Here is a 22,515-nt window from a genome sequence, read left to right as displayed (position 1 = left end):
AGCGTACAGAGGAAACCCGGAAGAGGCTTGTTTTAGCCTCGAAATTTGATGGCACCAACCACCCCTTTGAGCACCGTCAGCTGTATAGTTGCCACAGTTGTGATGAGATGGCGCTGTGTGCCAGCCTGTGCAATCACATTGCAGTCATGAATGGGAAGGAAAAAAAGAGAAGGTGCTCAAGGTCATGGCGCGTGTTGACGTAAAGACGTGGCTTTTTGCCACCCTCATCAATGCCCACCTGCGTAGCTTTCAGCACGCTCAACAGTATAGAAGTAGAATGTGCTCGCACCAGCTGACAAGTCCCCGTGACTCCGCTCGTATTCTAAAGATTTTTGTGGCAGTCAATTTGTGACGCAATACAATAAACTCCTTTATTGAAACCCTTCAATGATTACTTGGGCTGTGTTGGGATTCTGGACAGCGTCCTAGGTAGCCTACAGTAACTGCATGAAAAAAATAGTAGCAAACCCCTATACTCCAAGAAATAGAATGCATCTAGATGACATCTGTGTGACATGATACCACCTCGCGTCGACAAGAGAAAGCTAAGAAAAGCTAATGTCATTGATATCTCCCTAACATCCTTCGTGCTCAAATTATGAAAAATTTACCTGAAATGAAAATTCACGCATGAAAAAGCGTCTGCTGGCGTGCAAACGACGATACTGGCAAGGTCTGAGCACTTTACTGAGCCACAATCTTGTCTAGACAGCAAAGTAGCCAGCATGCTTTGTATCAGATTCCATCTTCTCAAAGCGGCTTATTTTGTACGACTTAACGAGAAACAAAACGGGACTTAAGGCACATCCACACCGAAAGCAAAGCGTGCCAACACCAACCACCCTGCCATCTGCATCCTGCTCAGTTCTCCGTGGGGACAGAAAACAATCCACCAATCCAGGCTAGACGTGTCCCCATATTGCGGCACAACGCGATACTATGCACACGCATCGCGGGCTCTGGCTAGCTGTAGAAATCTACATAGCTCTCTACGAAGCCTTTTAGATATCCTCCTACATACTGTCGACATAACAATTAACGTAGCCGTCTACATAGCAGTCTATAGTGAGTATTAAAACACAGGTACCCTTGAAAAGCGTTGCAGGGCACCCTTTATAAAAACTAGGGAAAGCCAAAGTCAAGACCAAGGGCCATGGCTTGTGACTACGGCAAACCGTAAAGCGACCACACCACTCTTGCACACAGTCGTGCCGAAGCTAAGGCCGATGACAAGTCAAGCGCGCACCTTCTGGAAGTGGGCGCACGGAATGAGGATCTCGTTGTCGGCCACGATGAGGTCCTCCCGGGGGATCTCCTCGATGCGATACGATTTCGAGTTGGCCTGGCTCAGGCTGTCCAGTGGGACGTCCTCCCGCTGGATAGAGAAGATCTTGTAGCTGATCACCTCCATCAGCCTGTGCGAGATGAACCAAAAAGCAAGCAGTCGCTAAACTCCTTGCCAAAACAGCAATGTGCTTATTCTGTGGCATCTTGGGCTGGCTCGAGCACTGATGTAGTTTTCAATAAGCACACTACACTAGAGGGGAACTCGGGCACTAGGGTCTATGAGAGCTGTAACACATGGTGCTTTAAGGGGGGACGCGGCTTTGGGATCGCGAAAAATGGCAAAAAAATCGATTTTTTGAAACTCATGTTTTTAGTTTCTGGAACCCTTTTTCTATCTGGTTCCAAAATATCTACACTGACCACCGCGCAGAAGTGCTTCAAAAAATTCGTTTCTGGAAACTTTTTCTGGAAATGGCGAGAAAACGGAGATTTTCAAAAAATTAGCTTCGCGATGCTTGGGCCGGGAGCCGGCTTCTTGGGCTCATCAGAAAGAGCATTTCTCCTTGTTTAACTTTCCCGCCTCAGCTGGCTCCTCCCTTTAAAAACAAGCGAGCAAAAAGCAAATGTTTGAAGGTCGTTTTGAGGCCCTTGATTGGCCGTGGCCGCCATGTTGCCTCAGCTCGCCTCGCCATTGGCCCGATGCTCGCTCCGGGAGATCGTCGTCTGCTGCTTGTGCGTCGCGAGGACATGGCTCTCGAAAATCGCCACTTCGTGACGTGTTCACGGCTTGATAATCACTTAAGATATAACTACGCTTTAGTTAAGAGCAATAAGCGGATGCGTGATCAGGTTACTACGAGCGCCACGCGTCATCGGAGTCGCTTTTAGCCCTAACTCCGCCGACAGCGAGACTGCGGGCAGGAGCGACGCGCTAGCGCATTCGTGGCGACGTGCTTCTTCGCAAGCAACGAAGCTGTAAGCGGCGGCACAATCTGATTACTACGAGTGGCCGCACCGGATGCACGATCAGATTACTATGAGCGGGCGCGCGGCGGTCTACGAGTGCGGCGCGTCATCGGAGTCGGCTTTAGGCCTAACTCCGCTGACAGCGAGACTGCAAGCAGGAACGACGCGCAAGCGCACTCTTGGTGACGTGCTTCTTCGCAGGGAATGTACCACATCACTCGCTAGCTCCTCTGAATCACGTACGGACATTTTACGCATCGGCAGCGGACAACACAGTCAAGCTCGTCACCTCCCCCCCGCCCTTAACTGCCAAGAATCGTTCGGAACAGCGGCTAGCAGTTTCGCACGTCGTCATTCGAAAATGCGATGCCAAGTGCAGTGCGTGCCGATGTTTTGTCTTCGTAGTTACACACTTCGTGCATTGTCAACGAACGCCGCCGGCAAGTGCATTACGCGCCGGCTGCACTGTCCACGCGGCCGCACACCCCACGTTCATATGGAGTGCTGTCAATAAGCTTTTGTGATGCGATTCAGATGTGCTTGGAGCCGTGCTTGATATCGCCACGAACGTCTATGAATGTTCCGAGGTTAATGAATTGCTGTAGATTTGAGTTTCCGCGACCGGCTGTAAGATGATACGTTTCACGGCTAGAGCGGCGAAAGAGCATGTGTGAATCAGGGGCACTAATTTTTATATGCCATTTTCGTGTCATTAATTATACTGCTAGAAATTTCCATGCCACCAGTCTTCTGCCCATAACTTTGTTATTTAGAAAGAAGGCATAGGCCGTCATGGTGTGATCCATTTTTCTGATGCAATAAACCTCTCTCCAAATAAAAAAAAGTTCAGTGAATATTTGTAATCAAGTACTTAATTACGCTATTTACAACTTCAGCACAAAAAAGAATGTGTAATAATTTCAGTATATGGTTTTATTCAATTACAATCTTTTCTGTCATACCTATCACACCACTCCTTCATACAAAGAACTTGGTTTGAAATCCATACTTGTTCTTTGTAAATCATGAAAAGGAGTAAATCATGAAAAGAAGTCAAATATTACAAGACAAGCCTGAGATCACAATTTTTAGGTGTCTTAGAGACGTAAAGAAAAGTTGAAACTAAACGCAGCCTTCTCAATACCGTTTTTTTTTTTTTTGACATTATGCTTAGCCCCTCCACATGGTTCAATGAAGAAATAATTTGTTTTTCGTAAAGTATTTGTGGTATCGCTTCAAAATTTTTATGGAAGCACTGTGAGGTCATTGTTAGTGTCTGTGCCGATTTTCATCAATATCCAACGAGAAACAAAAAAGTTAATTGAAAAAAGCCTGTCGAGAACTTCGACAGGCTTTTTCTCACAAGTGTGTTTTGAACATTCTGCATTGCTCGTGGAAAGAGTAGCACAGGAATGACTGGACCGATTTTGATTCTGTTTTTTTTTCCTGAATCCCTGAACACTGCTTGTGGGTACAGCAATCTTCAATTTCTGTTTTATGGCCCTGTTATTTTTCTAGATGATGATTTGTCCATTCCACTGTTTCTGACATTGTGTGTCGGCAGCCATGATGATCTCTAAAAAAAAGAGAGAACTTATTAAAAAATTCTGAGAGTGCCATACCCTGTAGCTTTCTTTTGAGTAAAGATCAACACCATTCGCAGCTTCCTGGCATGTTTTGTTGCAGCGCTAGGCTTTCCACGAGCAGACCATGTAATTGGATCATGTAGCATTATGTAACTTGAGAACTACTGAAGGTATCATGATGAAACTGCATATTTCTCTATTCGAGACACTTATGAGTATGCATGCCAAATTTCATTGCTGTAGGTCAACAAATAAAAAAGTTTTTTTTTCAATGCCACCTCCCCCCTTAACCAGCCCAGGAGTAGACTCTCAGTAAATGGAACCTGAAGGGACCGGGAAAATATGTTCCATTTAACAGGAGTTCCGTTTACTGAAAGGTGAACATGGGTGCAGAATACAAGCCTGAAACCAAGTATTGCAGAGGCAATAGTTCCGTTTAGGCAGTAGTTCCGTTTAACAGATTTCCATTTACCCAGAGTCTACTGTACATAAATTTGTTGTCTAAGCTTCTATTTCACAGTTCCACTTAGCTCTATGTCGCTTTCTGCCGCTTTGTCGCAAGATGAAGCTCAGAGAACATTCAGCAGTTCCACATCACCCCACTGAGCTTTTTAAGCCAATTCAAATGAGCTCAGGAAGTTCACCGGGAAGTTCACAACGATCAATTGTTTGATCCAAGACAAACACCGAAACATGATATATGAATCCATAAGTGCGTTCAAGGATGCAAGCGCTAATACCGTATTTACTCGCGTAATAAACCCACTCGCATAATGAACCCACCCAGCACCTTGATCCTTGAAAAAATAACTCTTTAATGTATCTGTTTATTTTATTTCGGTATAATAGCCAGCGCAATTAACATCCGAAACAACGTTGAATCAAGCCATTATATCATAAAATAACGCAATGAAAGCCAAAGATAGTTTTGCAACCATGCTAAACAGTTGCGAGCAGTGCGAGCACGGACGATGTCAATCAAAATTTTAAAGTCTGGCCTCGTACGGCAAAGCGCCATCTGCCGAATGCAGGAGAAACCTCTTTGCTGATAGTGCCACTCAAGCACAGCGCACAAAAACAAAGCGCATGGCGCCCAAAATGACCCTCGCGCTGCGTCATGGAACACGCCGCGCGCTCGCCATCTCGGACCTATGCAAAGCGCAACCGCACCCACTGCACTGACGACGTGCTGTGCACCTGCAACGTCTACCACAACATTTGTGCGCCGCCATCCATTGCTGTGCTTTTGTTGTTAGAGTTGTCGTAAAATTAGTTGTGATACCTGCTGCGCAGGGCACGTTCGGCCATTACGCTAGCTACATGGCTGGTTACTAAGAGCATGCGCTGGAGCATTGCAACCGAGCCACTAAACAACACTTTGGCGTTGATCTATGCACTTTGGTTACGGGACGAGAAGAGCTTCGGGCTACAAAAAAGATTTGTTGTGCATTTCACGGGTCAAAACAAGCAAAGTGGTCACCGCAAATTTTCGTTATAACTCCTGTGACTTTTTTCTTCCACGTAATGAAACCTCCCCCTAAATTGGCGTCAACTTTTCTAAAAATTTTGAAGGCCTGAAAATTTCTGAAAAACCGATTTTTAGAAGTATTTTTTAAATAGCATAGAGGGCCTGAAGAAGGTGTTCCTAAAATGCTTTTGCCATGCAATGCGTATTTGTTGAAAGATTCGGTCTCAAAGTCAGTTTCGTGACCATTTTCCCCCAAGAAACTACCTCAAAAACGGTCATATTCGACGCCGCGGCACCCGAGAACCATACTAAGTAGCTCGGCCACTTTGGTCTCATATGAAAGCCGTATTCTTCTTTTGTCTGTTCCTAGCGAGAGAATGCTTTTCGTCTAGCAACAACGCAGCTATCGCAAAAGAAAACCAAATACTCGCACATCATTTGTGCATTTGTATCACGTGGGGCTGTTCCCAGTTTCCTATTGTATGTCAAGAGATTAGTCTGCTAGACAGCGGTATGCAATCTGCAATTTTGTGACGAGGCCTAAGCGACGGCTGTGCGATCGGTGCAATGGTAGGTGGTCATCGAAAGTTCCATACTGCTCATGCGTTTGAAAAGAAGTGAAAACGGTGTCCAAGATCATGCAGCGTCTTATCAGTGAAACCCTCTGCCGCCAAGAACACGGAAAAAGCTGGCTGTGCCAACGCTATCACCAATGCGGCCGGGGCCAACAATCACACACGAGATCTGTGCGTCAACACTCCCCTGGTTTCAGATGCTGAAAAAGTTACCCATGCGTGTCATGCGAGTGACATTCAAAAGGAACCTTTCATCGACGTCAGCCTCACGACGCGAGCGGTCTGTTTTTTGAGACTGAAGCAACCGCGACTACTAAAATGCCGTTCACCATTGTGAGCTGTATCAGTGTATAAAGTGCTGTGTGGCGGGCCTGGCAGCACTTCGATGATCGGGAATATGGCATCATTACGAAACTTGTGCTGACGTGTGATGAGTGCGGGGAACTGAAATTTGTATGGAGCTCGCCGAGAGCAGGGGGGGGTGGGGGATGCGGCGCGCAGCCGTTCAAGATCGTGCTCGTGGTTCGCGCGGCACAGCAAACGGACAAACTGCGATGAATTGCATTTTTTTTTACCCTGAATGTTTCACGAAGATGCCAAGACATATAAAGATTACGTGAAAGTGGGAGTGATTCCTGTTTCGTAAAAGGCTGCCGCGCACGTCACTGACGACTGCGCAAACACCGTCAAAACGCTGTATGCTGAGCTGAACTATGGAAACATCTGGCATGCAATGAAAAGAAAGCGATCGAAGAATGATGACTGCGCTCCTGGTGGCTTCTAGCATCATTACTGCACCGATTTACACCATTACCTGTTTGTTGAATATACATGCTCACCGTGTCCCTAAACTTCTTTTCTCGTTTTCTCAAAACAACATCTTTCATGAAGTCCAAGGCCATTGCCCACAATATCTTTTGATCTAGAGGTTGGATTTTGATAATTGTTGCAGCATTTGAAAGCTTATACATTGATGAGTGCAACAAGACCAAAACATTATGATAATTGCATTAAGAACAGTGATTTATTTAGGCAACAGTTTCAGATTACTTACGAGTCTACTTGTTAAGGCCATAACTCCTGAACCAATGAAGCTAGAAATAAAATTATGGTTTCTTTGCACACCCCGTTCTTAACAGAACACTGCCATATCTAATTTACAGCAATCTTTTATGAGAAAGCTGTCTAAAGAGTGGGCAGAACATATGTTTGTAGAACAGTCAATACTTCAAAATCTGGAAGTGACAGCTGAAGACTAATTGCACATATGTTTTCAGCTGTGAGAAATGCATATCACATAAAATTTTCAGCTCAAAATACTCAAGATTAAAAAAAAAAAAACTTTTTAAGATCACTGTCTCTCCTTAAGCGAATCCATGCAGTCAAACCTCATTAAAACAAAGTTGCATCTTATACAAAAAATTAAGTTCCCTTAAAATCAAAAATTTGTTATGCAGTCCAACCTCGCTACAACGAAACTGACGGGCACGGGAAAAATTTCTTTGAAGCCAGAATTTCGTTGTAGTGAAATCGAAAAATTATAGCTAATCTGAGAAACAAAGGAATGTTTATTCTCAAAATTTTAAAAGTGTCCGCTGCTTCTTATTCTTTTCCTGTAGCGTCATGACATGATTCTCACCCATGCATAGCAAGGCCATGGTGACAAGCACGCTGAAACAATGCCTAAAACCGCCTTCGTGAACGAACCAAACAGTTGCATTATCACGTTTACTCCAGCAGCTGTCCATCGTCAAAGTGCATCCGACAACACCGAGATGAAGGCAGGGTATTGTGGAGCGGCGACTTCAGGATTATTCTATGCCATTCTTATCATCCATCACTCTGATTAGTTGCCACACTGGCCAAGGCATCGTTCCGCGGTTGCACCCAACAGCTGTGTGAAGGGAACCATGAACAGAGCGACTGAGCTTCAGCTTCAGATCTTCTGCGGCTCAAAAGGAAGCCAGTGGTGAAAGCAGGGAAGTTGGGGCAGTCTCACTGCCATTGCTATTGAACAATGGCGGCGCCCATGCTTGCTGAACAGCAGCGGTTTTTGGGGGTGCCAACGCGTGTTTTAGACTCCGTTGACGCATTTTAAGGCTCTGAAAATGCATCGAAATGTTAAAGATTGGGTTTACTGCATAGAAATAAGTATCTGAGCCTGGAATTGCATCGTAAAATTTCGTTGAAGTGGGACAATTGAAGAAAAAGTGTTCTTTGTGGCAACAATATTTATGCATTGACTCCTATGGACTGCTGACAGTGAATCGAGAATTTTTCGTTGTAGCGGAAATTTCGTTGAAGTGGCGTTCGTTGTAGCAGAGTTCGACTCTGAAGGTGTATTCTTAACACAAGTCCAAGAATATTCTTCGTTTACTTTGTTGCAGCCGATATTTCATTATGTCCAGGTTCGTTATATCGAGGTTTAAGTGTACTACCCCTCATTGCCTTTGTTTCTGAATGATCGCAGCGCCACAGTTGTCTCTAGTAAAATATGCAGGAAACTCTGTGGAGCACTGCACAAGCATTGCAAGAGCTCGAATCATTCCGAAAACCCAACCAGGCAGGTTAGAATATTTCCATCTCGGTGAGCCCAGAGGGGCCTTAAACTAGGAGCTTTGGAGTTGGGGTTGGGCCAGGCTAGTTCATTAGTGCACGCTTCAAAAGCTAATGACAGGAAAATTTTCGGGTGTGTCTTTGCGTGGGAGGTCCAGACCCCCGAGGGCCTAGAAAGTGTACCAATAAGCATGAGGGCACCCCGAAAAATAACATGCTTTTCAAAGCGGTTTGGTCGTTACTGCATCCCCGATGCCACAACATGATAGGAGCCTCTTGTCACATGCTTGTGCAAAATATTGTAACATTTTAATGGCTGCTTCACTAGCGACAACCATTCTGTCTGTTTTGGTTGACGACGTGATCACAGATACTCCAGCTTGACCTGACACTAGTGTCAACGTAAGGAAAGCAAGCAAAAACTGACTTGATTTGTCAGAATATATTGGCTCTTTCCGAGCTTTACACATACTCAGATTCATCCCAGCACACAGGCGAACTGTATGGCGTAGCAAAACTGGTCTCAGTATGCTCTCAAAGGGCCTAAAACTGCCTCCAATATATATATATATATATTTTTATCATCTCAAGTAGACATGCCTATTGCCTTCAGAATGCCACCCCAACCAAAAAAGCATTTCACTGCTCAATCGTGCACACTTCAAGAAGTCCTCAATTTCGGCTGTTTGCATAACAGAGTCCCTGTGACAGAGTACCACTAAGTTGTCCAATTACCGGATAATGACCAACTTACGGGCCAGTGACCACAGACACCGCCAATTAAGACCGAGGCCCACCCACCTGAGCTTCCCCGAACCATCCTCCGAGAGCTCCACCTGCTTGCGTGCCTCTTCCAGCAGGTCACTAACACAGCCGTTCTTGTTCGGGTAGAGGACCAACTCCTTCTGTGCAAAAGCGAAGTGTGTTACAAAAGACGAGATAAACACTGCTTTGCTGCTGCTGAGTACTGCCAGCCGCCAACGACTCCTGACGACATGAACACATGACCGCTAGTAATACATCTTTGAAGGCCAACTCGTGCGATTTTTTTTACAGTGTCAGGATAATGGTACTTTCATGTTTCCAAGACACTTCTCATGCGCTCGATAGCTGAAATGCTCAAGAAATTTGAAAATAATTTTTTATTTGCAAAAACCTGCCATACCAAAATTAAAATCCAACTGAGCGCACTTCTATGTATGACATGAATCTTTTGCCCGAACCTGCCTGGTTGCGCATCACATCGCCAGATGGCCCTACCTGTCCAGGCTGAAAGATCTTGTGCCCGTGGCGATCGGCTAAAACGGTTACGCTGTTACGGTGAATACATGGAAAACCTTTTGCGGCCCACAATGCAACACCACTTGCTACTTGTCACTTCAGCTTGGCAAAAATCAACATCCCACACACATTATTGCCATCATTTCTGGCAGGCGAGGCGAATGTTTGGAGCCAAGCTATAACTACTATTTGAAAAGAACCTGCGAAACTCTCAAGCCTGCAATTTGGCACAAATGGCACAAGCTTGCAAATGAACGTACCCAGTGAATTTCATCGAGATCCATTGATCTCGAAAAATTGCCAGAGTTGACCTTTAAAGCTTATCGAAATGTTTTCCGTGGCCTGGCAAACACTATCCAACGGCAGTACGTAGCCTCTCTTTAGATGCAACATGAAGGAACCAGGAAAATGTGTTCTGTTCAATGGGAGTTCCATTTACATAGATATAAACAGGGGTGCAAAGTTCAAGAACAGAGTCAATCATATTGAAGTAATTTGTTTAGATTAAGTGACTGCCATTTACTAACCCCAATTACCTTGCGCAGAACGTGGCCTGGTCTTCATTTGCTGCCCACCTTGGCTAACGTTAATTTACATGCCACTGGGTTTACGCAACACAATGAAATAGTGCACGTTTCAGCTTCAGTTAATTTGCTTTGAAAGCACATTTGCGACTGCATCTCTCGTACGAGCACGACATTAGTTCGATCCTCGCTGCAACCGCAAAGACTGCCATCGTAGACGAATCGGGCATAACTTCCGAGCGAAAGAGGTGTCGTTCGTGTACGGCGCAGCCAGTTCTTGCAGCGCCGGCATACTGGCCAGCATCTATTCTGCGAGCTCACAAGATGCCACAACTGGTATCGCAGTACTAGAAGGAACAGGTAGCCGCACCGTAGTACCCACAGTACCCACACTATCCTGCAGTAGTGCCATGGTGCTGGTGCATACTGAAGTAAGGTACTTCTCATAGATTATTTTTGCATCCATACAGCATATAAAGGTTAAAGTATTAGGTTTTACTTCCCATTATCCGTATGCAGTGATGTTTTCTTCAATTCAGCCATGACTGAAATCGTTACTATGCAGCGTTTCCTTACGACTAGTACATTCTTACGCTTGACTACACAAGAATTTCGGTTTAGCCCTCGCAACATGTGGCTATTATTTCTACGAGACTGGCAATTCAAGCAAACAACTACACTCAAACCTCATTATAATGAAGTTGCTTCTTACACAAAAATAGGTTTGTTATGTCGGAAAATTTGTTATAAAGGTTACATTCCTAACATGTCTATTGTAAGACTATTCTTCAATTACTTCGTTGTAACCGATATTCTGTTACATCCGGGTTCGCTATATCTAGATTTCAGTGTAGAAGCCACACAGTACTGGTACAAACTGGGAACCCCCCCCCAACATAAAACACACGAACGTTACAGTTGGCAAAAGCAATACTAGATGCTGTTGGTGCTACTATCAAGCAGCTAAAATGAAGCAACTGCTCATACCAACAACAGCACCGATCTTTACTAGGTAGTCTGGGTTTTAACGAATCGGAGACCTTTCCCATCACACCACAAGCACAGATTTCCCGAATGTCGCAACAGTGGACGTAGGTTGGTACTCAATAACCCGATGACTCACGATTGGGTATAAAATAAAACATAAACGAAGCTGAACTACATTGCCAAATAAAACCGCTATGCGAGAGAGACCGGAACAGCCAGGACTCACCTCTTCCTTGAACTTGTTGTTCACCCAGATGCACTTGAACTGCTTTTTGCTCTCGAGTTCGTTTATTCGTATGCTCAACTGCAGAGAGAGAGAGGGAGAGAAGGGGCATGGAAAAAAAAACAAGAAAAAAAGCTAAATGTCGATCAGAAAAGGCGGCTTGCTGCGATTGGACAAAATAGATTCGTGTTCACAGGCACCTCACATACAGTAAAACCTCTTCACAAAACAGCGACAAACCAATATTTGCAATCAGTGTACACACAAAACAGCATTATTTATTGTTTATTAGGGGAACAGTACAAGATTGCTGTAATGCTTTCAAAAAAAAATGTGACGTTATAGAAACATCACCCTCCTAGACATCAGACACCCGTACCCATTAGATAACAATGCAGATGCATAATCAGTATAATTAAGCAGTAGTAATTGAACAGTAGTAACAATAATCTTAATTAAACAGTAGTAATTATATATAGACAGCACTAGAATTACATACCACGAAACACAGCTTTAAAACTTCAATTCCAGTCGCAACAATTCATCAAAATTAAGGGGGCAGACTGGTCTTAGACATTTTTTGTTTATTTCTTCAGTGATCTTGATCAAACTGCACAGGATTATGCAGTTTTTTCTGCTGATTTCAAATATTTATTTAGTTTTCCTATAACTAATCTTGTTCCTGAGATAACTTAAGTTCACACCCTATTGTTTAAGGCCACCATAGAAAAAAAGCGCTTAATTAGAAGTGATATTTAAGATATGCCAACATAGACTAATAACTATAGATTGAAACTATGGAAGAGTTTTCTGTTTTAAGGCCTTTCTTGGTTATTTTAGAGCAAAATGAACTAACCATTTTCAAAAGCAGTTAGAATTGTGTTACAATTTTGATGAATAATTAATTAAAAGGACTTGCGCTCTAAATTCTGCTCCCATACTTGCATTCTACACACATACAGGTTTCCATTGCAAAAAAAAAAAAAAAAAAATGCTGTACCGGTCCTAGCTGCAGAGATATTGAGGCCTCAAAATTGAACAGTTGTAAATTTACTTTTTTGAGAAAAATAGAAAAAACTAAAAGCACACAGCTTCTTCAAAAAGCAACAGTCATGGTGCGCATGTTTTGCAATCCTCATAAAGGTGCTCATAAATTCATAGCAGAGCTTCTAAAACAGGTGCCAGCAAATTACAAGGAAGCCTCAAGGTCTGTTCCTCATTATATTGCAGGTTCTGCATGTTAACAGCGCCAAGAATCTGGACAGTTATAATGACATTACAAAAAATTACTACTTCCTGGTGTGTGAAAGTTTGCAGAGAGATAGAAAAATACTTGCAGATACCAAATATGTCAATTTTAAAAAATGAATTTTTTGTCGCTTTTTGGTCCCAAAGACCAGTCTGTCCCCTTAAGCCAAAATGATTCTTCCATTGCATGCCGATTATGACACGTGTACCAAAAGTAGCAATGCAGTATATCAACTGCAAGCAGGCTATTTCTCACTTCATTTGAAACAACACACTGTTACGTCTGCGTATGTTAGAGATTTGACCATACGATGGCGTGAAAAAAAAAAAAAAAAAAAGATTGAAACACCAATCAGGGCAATGCAACAAGGAGTGACTGAACAGAATAGGAATCATGCTTGCAGGCAGAATAATTCTTGCAGGTGGGCAAAACTAACAATAAGCATGCACCTGACTCAGAAAAACATTCTTTATAACCAAAAATTTGTTACGAACATGTACTTATAACACTGTATCAATGGCAAGTCCACTTTTTCAAAATCCAGTAGGTCATTACATCCGTATCTAATTATATGGAGCTTATATTGACCATAATTGCTAATCCATGAGCATAGCATATAAGGAAATCCACGGATGCACCATCTAAAACTCTGTACAGCGTTACTGCGCACAAATTAAGCGCTATTCCTTACAAAACATACAGGGTGACCCCGGCTAAAGCCAGAGTTTTAATATATGCCAATGCGCCCAATGACAACGCGAACGAATACCTACTGCTGACTATTGTCCAAGTCCCACACTACCTGTGGTCAGCTTGACTGCCTAATTAGGCAGGATTAGTTAACCAACTTCTAGATCGACTAAGCTCGGCAAATGATTTCAACTGGGATGTTTTAGAGTGGACTTAAGAAGGTTTCATCAGACAGCTGGTCACTTTCTGTCTTTAGATATTCGTGTCATTTCGCTTACTGCGAATGACTCTGAAATACAAAAATATATGGGGCACCGCCTCAGTAACACGAAGCGGGTGGTCTCACCTGTTGGTAATAGATTTTCTTGGGTTGCCTTGGCTTGAAGAACACTAACAGGTCCTTGAGCGTTCCCTCGTATGTACACCTCAGCGGGTTACCGGGACCTTCACGGTAACTGCTCGGGCGGGGCAGGGGGAACAAAAGGCAGGGCAATAAAAGATATGCACCGACCGAAGACCAACACAAAGAGCAAAGCTCAAGAAACTTGACAAGGCTGCGTTGTCCTTGCTTTCTCAAACTCTGAAACCAGCACCAGCACTAACTAGTACCAGCACCAACAATAGCAACGTGGAAGTATAACATGACGTACATCATCTCTCTACCACTCGCAACTCAGTACAACAGCAGTGCCAACAGGCAACCAGCGCCACATACCATTACCATTGCTGTCAGCACACAAAGCTTGACAGTGCAGTGAAGGACAGGCCTGTCACTGCTCGTGCTCGTCGCCGACCAACATGTTACATTATTCAACGACATAGTATTCTGAAGGACCCTAAACATGTCGCACTATTCAACAACATTATATTCTTAAGGTCCCAAAAACTGAACTTTGCATCGATTGACCTTTTTACTGTGCCATAACTCGCCAATACATGAAGGTTCAGCTAAAACTTTCGTTTAACAATATTTGCAGAAGCTCCTCACCGAACAAAGAAATGCCTGTTCCCGGCAGTCCCCTTACCGTACAATGCAGTCATCAACCCGAATTAATGAAACTACTGGCCACCACAACCGACTTAAAACAGTTCTCCCTGAAACAAACGAGCAAAACGTGCCTATGTCTTTCTGATCACAACAGTTATAAATTTTTTGTGTGTGCACTCTAACGCATACCATGTTGAGAGCGGCAGTGGTCGCTTGCGGAAGTTCATAGTTTACGCGAGAAGCGACACAAACCACCTCCCCACGCATCTTTCCAGCTCACTTTGCTCATATAATCACTGCATAAGTTGTACACACCTTTCTGTATCGGCAATAGGTTATAACTTCACGTAAGCATCTGCCTGACCTACATGTGGCGGACCACCGACATGCAAGCGTCACGAGATGCTCGTGTAGAGAGGGTCAATTAAGATGGAATTCCTTTACACTGTGAGTAAAGAAGCATTTCTGCCCTTAACCCCACCCAATTTTGAAATTTTGCACTTTGTAACATTCGTGCTGCAACTGCCCGAGAGCCAAGACGCCCTCTACAATCGCTTCTTTCACTCAGCCTTTCATTGAGCCTTCGCATGAAAAGGTTAACGGAAAGGCAGCGTGCGGGTAGAACTTGAAGCAAGGCAAAAGGGAAAAACGGGAAAAAAGAGAACAAAACAGAGAATCGCAACAAGTACTCACCTCTGAACTTTGAAAAATTGTAATAAATAAGGGTCTGTGCCTAACCGCTGTGCCACGGCCCGCGCAATCTGTTCCATCGAGGAGAGAAAAAGAAACAGACAGTCAAGAAGATATTTATGTCGAGTAAAACTGACACAAGGCCCCGCAGTAAACTGTTATGGGGCTACCTCACATTTTTTACACATTTGAACAGAATGTAACCAAACTTTCGCAGCATATGCATTTTTGTATTCTGAATGCAAAACATTAAATCATCTTTTTCTTTTACAATACGCCGCTATAAAAATTTCCGTTATTTCCCATGCCCTGACAGGAGGGAGACTAGAGCACGCATATCACAATAACATGGAATGAAAACTGGATGCAATGAATCGAACACTGATTTTCCAAACCCATTCGAACGAGTTACGGTATGCTGAACTTTTGTGAGTCCACGAAAATATTGAAGGAATCTCATTCTTGACAGTTCAGCCCATTATAATACCGTACTTACTCGCATAATTCTCGCACCCCCCTCATCACCCACCAAAAATACGATTTCTTTTTTTCCTCGAGTAATTACCGCACCACTGGAAACTGCCGCAATAATGTCGTCTGCTCGTTCCAGCCACTGATGATGATAGCGGGTGCCGTCTGGCACCATCTCTTAAGAATCAAGCATACTATTGCACGAAGATTCAATCCAATCCAAGCCAAGCCAAAGTGGCAAGTGCGTGTTGCGGCGTGTTTTGCATGCTGTGTCGGTAATCTTGTCACATTATGGGCGATAATGAAGCTACACGGCTGCTTTCAAGTTGAAAGTGATAGATCCTGCACTACACAACGGCAACAGGGCCGCCGGCAGGCCCTTCGGGGTCTACGAGTTTTGTGTTCGCTACTGGTGACGGCAGTTGAAAGCCACCAAGAAGTGTTGGGCCTGCCGTGTGCCTAAAACTGGGATTGATGGCAAACTTGATTTCTTCAGAAGGAAACTACGGACGATTCTGTTAATAGCCATCAGTCCAATACTGACGTCCTACGTTTACTTTTTGAGGGCTCCTGTTAAGCGACGAACGCTACCGCTACGCCCACAAGCTTTGCGTACGATATTCTAATTCTCAACTATTTGCTTGCACTTTTTGTCTCTCAAATCTTGTCTTGTGTTGAACCAGTGCTTCTAATGTTGAGGTCAATTTTAATTGGTACTTCTCAAAGCTTGCTGTTAGTTGCTAGTGAAAAACCCCGACTTAAGGCCACTTCCTTTTCTTTTTTGCACTGTACGTTTTCGTGGAAAGTTTTCCCCGCGTTATTCTCGCACCCCCCCACTTTGTATCAGTTTTCCGCCAAAGAAAGTGCGAGGATTATGCAAGTGAATACGGTAATGAAATCTTGTTAGTACATCTATGCCTGTTTTATCACATGCAGTTTTCATTCCAGATTGTTGATATGCTGACCCACTTTGTAACTCTTGCTTTAGGAAAGATGTCTCTTCAGAAGCACATGAAATGTTAAGAATTTTACAGAAAAATAAAGTGCATTTGAAACCAATGCACAAGTATACGAAATCGTCATTTTTCATCAAATATTGCATACTTGAAACCAGTGCACTAATATACTCAACAATTTCCAGCAACAAGAATTCAAAGACAGAATGTAGAAAGCGTTGTTAAAAAAGATGCCATAATATTTATGCCAATGTGTTAGACCAACTAGCTCAAACAAAAGCCCTACTTTAACAAAAACTCAACACAAGTTGCAAGAACACTTTCGTCAGACAACAATGACTTGAATAGACTCCGATAGCTGTACGCAAAACTCTCTGGGGCGCTACATGCCGCTTTTTTACGACACGAAATTGAGGCGATCACCACCCACCTGGTCGTAGTTCATCTTTAGCGAAAGCTCCATCGTAAATCCGGGGTCGTTGGGGATCATTTTATCACAGAACGTCACTTCGACCCGATAGAAGAGGTCCCTGAAGAAACGTCGGGAAAGAAGCCATTTAGGGAACGCATATACCAAACAATGCTGGACACATGGACAACCACAGTAAAACCTCGCTGGTGCAACTTTCACGAGAAAAAATGTAGTTACTGAGATGTAGAATCACTGGAGGCATCAAAAAAATGTCAACATACTCCTGTTGACTGAATGAATCGGTAGACGTAGCTATCTTAGATACAAGCTCTACGCTCGTTGCGATTCTAATCGTCTCACAAATTCCAACACAACCCACGGTCTGGCGTAAGACGTGGTAGTTTTTGGGAGGCAGGTCATAGTAGACAAGACGCCAATAGGTGAGAGAACACCGACCTGAAGTAGTCTTTGACGGTAGGCAGTTCGTACTCGTCCACGTTCAGGTCAAGCCTCTGGAAGACAATGATGTCACCATCCATCAGTTCCTCCAGAACCTTTTCCAGCGGAAGCTCCAGGTCTTCAATCCTGTCCACTATGTTCGGCTTTACTTCCTGATGGAAAGAGCACCGACATGCGATTCAGAAACGAGGCACAAGCACGGCGTTAAAGGAGTACCAAAACAAAACGCCGCATCCGCATCAGCCCGCAGCATCGATTCCCGCGAGCATGCATGTATCGTCAACGATAGTCAAAAAAACAATTACTAATCGTAGCCCTTGCGCGAAATCCAGCGCTCTACACAAAACCTCTAGACGCCGACACCTTCAGATGGCAACCACAGAAACAACCAAATTAGGATTTGATAAATGGTTTGAATAAAGATAGCAGGTAGAAAAAAAAAAAAACACACACTTGCACCAAGCCTTGAAACTGCGAAACGGGACAGTTCTGAAGAGCAACCTGGTTGCTCTTAGGTTGTTTCCAAACATTCCTCTTCACTTCTATAGTATCCTCTCAGTCGAGGTACTTGGGGTCTTCGGCTTCATTACGAGAGTAAATATGGTATATCTAGGTGGGTTCATTACGCGAGTGAACACGGTATTCAAGTTTGAGTCTAGTTACCTCGACAGAGAAAGAGAGAGAGAGGAGACACCCACCTCATACAGCACCAATTCCGTATCAGCTGGGAAACCGGCTCGCTTGTTTAGCAATGGCAGCAGCTCCTCTGCAAAGAAAAACAAGAAAAACGCGCGTCTGCTGAGCAAGACGCATGGTCATGCACGGTGCTGTCATCTCGACAACTCTTGAAAATTCTACGAGAACAGAGTTTCAGACAAAACGCAATGGCATAACCAGCCCCACGCTTATAGTTCTCTCAATTGCTAGCCTGGCCTTCAGTTCCTGGTGCACGCCTCAACCGTGTCGTGAGGAAATGATCGACTGCGTGCGTTTCCAGAGCTTTAAGAGGGAAGAGAAACAAAGGGCAAGGCACAGAGTGCACGAAAATCAAAGCTGTACTCACTGGCCTTGGCCACGATTGGCATGTAAACATGGCCGCAGTATGCAATCTGTTTCAGCCGAGGATCGTACATTTTGAAAAAGAGCAGTACGTCTGTCTCCTTGTCAAAGTCCGGAAGGCGGTCAATGTTCTGGTCAGGGGCTATCGTTTCCACGAAGATCGTCCATGGGTTCGAATTTTCCGACAGATCAATGACCTGCGTGCAAAGAACAAAATGATCGAACAATTTGCTTAGTTTGGCATTCAGGCAAAACACCACTGTATCAGACTACCACCTGCAGAAATGGCATCTGCATTATGACAACAAATGACAAAAACAAAAAATAGGGTGGTGTGGTGAATTAATAAAATAATGACACACCCTTCAAGCTAAATTAGAAAAACTGCATCACACAAACACACACAAAAAAAAGGCCTGTCAAAAACATCACTGGCAGAACAGCATGGTGTATCAACAGCACCCTTTTTAAGTTTTTAGTGCAGACTAAAAAGAAGTGTAATAGGATTTCTTTCTGTGCCACAAAAACCATCGGTCTCAAGTGCTCCTTTTAGGATTAGTGCTGCTCAAACTGTACCTTTAGGTGATGGACATTCAGTATGACACAGCATTCTTGACAGGCACACATTGAACGCAGAGTTTTCAAGCTAACGCAAATAACTCAGAAAGCCACTGTTGTGGGCGAAGACTCCTCAAAAGGTGAAAACTTTTTTTAGGGTATATTTCGCTGGAGGTGACGCATATTACAGTCCCATGTTGCACTTCATGCTATGTTATTGTCTAGCTGTAGACCGCTCACAACTAGTCGCTCCCGCTGGAAGTCAAATGGTGAACTACCGCTCCGACCACCTGTCAAATGCTAAAAGCACGAAAAGCCACTGGAAACAGCATCGCCACAAGACACACCACTCACCGTCTTGTTAAGGTCGGCCTCAAGGTCGATGGCGGCCGGGCGAAAGGTCTGGTTGGAGCGGTACGTGATGGCCCACGGCCGAATGCCTTGCAACGGGTAGCCCATCTGTTCCGCTACCAACTCCAGCAACTCTCGCAGCGTCGCCAGCTTTTTTACCTGCACAATGCGAGAGAACAGACACGAAAGAGACTGAAGTCCGAGGAAAGACTTAGCGCAAACATAGAGAAACAATGCCACAAAACTGCTGTCGCTTTAAGTAAAGCTCGAATGCAAAACGTGCGCTCGAGTTCTGCCTTGCAGTCACAAGTGTGAGACAAGAAAGGTGCAGGAACGTCACGCACCTTGAAGTTCCTATAGTTGGCCTTTTCAGGGTCGTAGAGGTCATTGCCCTGGTGACCGGTGAAGTTGTCCTCGGTGAGCACCTGAACACCCATGTAGAGGTGAGCCTCGTTTCGTTCTTTCCTCCTCAGGGCCTCCTGACGCCTGCAAGAGGAGGGCGGCAATGAATCCGTTAAACGCCAGAGTGGTGGCTATTTCGTGCAAAGAAATAACCAGGAAAGGTGTCAAGTGGCTTCTAATTGAAGATGAACTGACTAGGCCAGCAGCACGTACATCTAGATTGGATTGAATCATTTTGAAGATGGGGACAAGATTAGTTTGACTGACTGAACGGATGCCAGTCCTCAATGCCCGGAGAAACATACACTCTTGCGCAACCAAATTGGCTGTGCGACCACAAACATTGCTTTCGCTCCCTCGACAGTAGGCAGAGACTGACCACTTGATCCCACAGGTTTGATACCTTGTACCGGGGAAGGGGCATTACGAGAGATGGGAGAAAATAACCAACAGCTGCCTGCGGGGACACGGTCCCGCAACACAAACCGTTATATCATAACATTATTGTGCCATAACGTAACATAACGCCATAACATTATCAGCACAATTCCCCGTTCCTCCCAACAAAACACTTTACCGTCCACTGCGCCAAAAAAGAGAGCCAGGCACACTCACTTTTCCTCCTGAAGCCTCTCAACCAACTGTTCGGGGATATCGTTCTCTGTGACTGGTTGTAGCACCTCATCTGCAAACGGCAAGCAGACGACACTGAACAGTTGCCGAGCCCACATCAGACGCACGCTTGCCGCGCAAGTCCTACGCACAGAGTAATTGTCGGGGTCTAACGTTGAAAAACCACCATACGATTATGAAAGACGCAGCAGTGGAGGGCTCTGAAAACTTCAACCACCTGGGGTCCTTTAAGGTGCACCTTAAAGCACACGTGCCTCAAGCACCTTTGCTGCCATCAAAAATGTGGTCTGTAAGAGTCCTACATGCCTGTGCATGTCAGCAGCAGGTGAGATGTGCCAGCTAGCACGCGTATAGTAGAACCTTGACAATAAGGTTACGATTGATGCAAATTTTACCATGATATGAAGTTTAAGCTTGCTTCGGATGAACTACATTATATAAAATACACTGCGATTCAGTGTTATACGAACAGTTTTCCCAGCCACCAGGGACCATTAGAACGCGAAACTGACCTCTGCCCACAAACGGCGCAAAGCAACTTTTCTGAGGAATCATTTCGAAGGCCCATTCACATTTCGCCTTTGAAAGAGCGAATGCGGCAAAACGCATTGAAATTTGCCTCACTTAGTCGACTAAGTGGCCAGAAAGCCACGCCCCGGGGCCGATTAAAATAAAAACCGGTCCGAGACCGTTTTTTCTGCCACGCATTAGAAGATTGCCTTTCCGCTTCACGGCGCAACCAGCCGCTAATTCAACATGGGCGTCTGCGGTGGCTCGCGTCAGCGCTATCGCCCACTACCCGCTCTACAACAAAGTTCACAGCCCCGACTAGGACACGCTCATCGAGAGCCTGTTTTGGATTACGATTGCTGCAAGCACCGCAAGTCGAAGAAGGTGCAGCAGCAGCGAGTTGGCGTGCCCTAGCCTGTCTCACTTTTGCACTGCTGGCTGAATGCATCGCCGTCACTGTTGGTGCGTTTGCCCGCGTCGTTTCTGGTCCGCTCGTGTCGTTTTTCGTGTCGCTTCTGTTTCTCGTGTCGTTTCGTGGCAAAGGTTCCAACTGCTTTTTTTTCAATGCTTTGCACGTATAACCAGAATTTGGTACGAATTTTAATGCTCAATGAACAAGCCAAATGGAATGAATTCTCGAGCGAATGTGAACATTTTCTATGAGCACAGACGTGGTTTTGCGCCCACTGTGGTATTTTCACTTGAATTCTCCAGCACTGATTTTTTTCACGTTGGCATTGAGTCGCTTTTTGCTTTTTTGCAGCCGCTTGAGCGGCGAAGTGAGTGAATTTAATACAAGTTTTGCCCCTTTCGCTCCCTTCAATGCCAAGTGCGAATGTGTAAGTGCCAGCAAAATTAGTGAGGAAATCTTGGCACTTTATTGAGAGGCTGTGAAAGCAGGAAAGTTCAAAATACTTTCATGGACTTTTTTCAGCACAAAGTAGTTTACCCCAATAAAGTTCTTGTTCATGGTGAGCTTTAACTTGTTTTTGGTTCATACGAGTTCGGAATGATACGAATATTTTGCATGCTCCCTTCGAATTTGGATCATCGAGATTCTACTGCATTAAGGTTTGACGGGGGCATGTTACATTAATACAGACCACCCAGAGAATGTTTGTGAAAGCAACCGGAAAATGAAAAAACATTTACTCTGGGAATCAAAAACCGTAATACAGTCTAAACCCGCAATAACGAAACCCCGCAAGAACGAAATCCCCGCGGCAACGAAATACTTCCGGAAATATTTCAGGGGCAACGAAACGTTTTTGGACAGCGATCCCGCATTAACGAATTTTCTACCACGATGCGGGCTTTATTTTACCCTCCCGCCAAAGGTTAACTGTCAAAAACATGCTCGTATGCGTATTATGCGCACTCAAAATTTGTAAATGTCTGCTTTTGCCGTGCTAGCATGGGTGCCGCCATCTTTGTTTACTTAAGAAGGGATGCAGCTTTGGGATTGCGAAAAAGGGCAAAAAAATCGATTTTTTGAAAATCAAGTTTTCAGTTTCTGGAACCCTTTTTCTATCAGATTCCAAAATGTCTACACTGAAAACCGTGCAAAAGTGCTTCGGAAAGTTCATTTCACCCACCTAGGTAGCAAAACTTTTTCTGTAAATTGCAAGAAAACA

At 44.4% G+C, this 22,515-nt stretch overlaps 1 protein-coding gene across 8 annotated transcripts in view; it reads right to left on the bottom strand.

The window, feature by feature from the left end:
* Positions 1-22,515, bottom strand: part of Usp7 (Ubiquitin-specific protease 7) — a 65,030-nt gene that overhangs the window by 12,694 nt on the left and 29,821 nt on the right. For 6 of the 8 annotated variants that reach the window (XM_037431068.2, XM_037431067.2, XM_037431065.2 and 3 more), the window contains exons 12-23: positions 20,354-20,423; positions 19,681-19,822; positions 19,340-19,495; positions 18,432-18,624; positions 18,067-18,134; positions 17,366-17,520; positions 16,928-17,027; positions 15,074-15,141; positions 13,739-13,847; positions 11,457-11,534; positions 9,240-9,343; positions 1,247-1,415 (exon numbers count right to left, since the gene is read on the bottom strand). In XM_037431068.2, coding sequence (XP_037286965.2) covers positions 1,247-1,415; positions 9,240-9,343; positions 11,457-11,534; positions 13,739-13,847; positions 15,074-15,141; positions 16,928-17,027; positions 17,366-17,520; positions 18,067-18,134; positions 18,432-18,624; positions 19,340-19,495; positions 19,681-19,822; positions 20,354-20,423 — 1,412 coding nt within the window. The remainder of the gene's footprint in view (positions 1-1,246; positions 1,416-9,239; positions 9,344-11,456; positions 11,535-13,738; positions 13,848-15,073; positions 15,142-16,927; positions 17,028-17,365; positions 17,521-18,066; positions 18,135-18,431; positions 18,625-19,339; positions 19,496-19,680; positions 19,823-20,353; positions 20,424-22,515) is intronic. The other 2 variants (XM_037431069.2, XM_075868894.1) reach the window with 1 other exon arrangement.

Source organism: Rhipicephalus microplus, chromosome 7 (assembly GCF_043290135.1).
Source record: "Rhipicephalus microplus isolate Deutch F79 chromosome 7, USDA_Rmic, whole genome shotgun sequence".
Classification (NCBI taxonomy): domain Eukaryota; kingdom Metazoa; phylum Arthropoda; class Arachnida; order Ixodida; family Ixodidae; genus Rhipicephalus; species Rhipicephalus microplus.
Note: the sequence above shows the minus strand (reverse complement) of the source record. Positions and strands in the feature narration are given on the sequence as shown.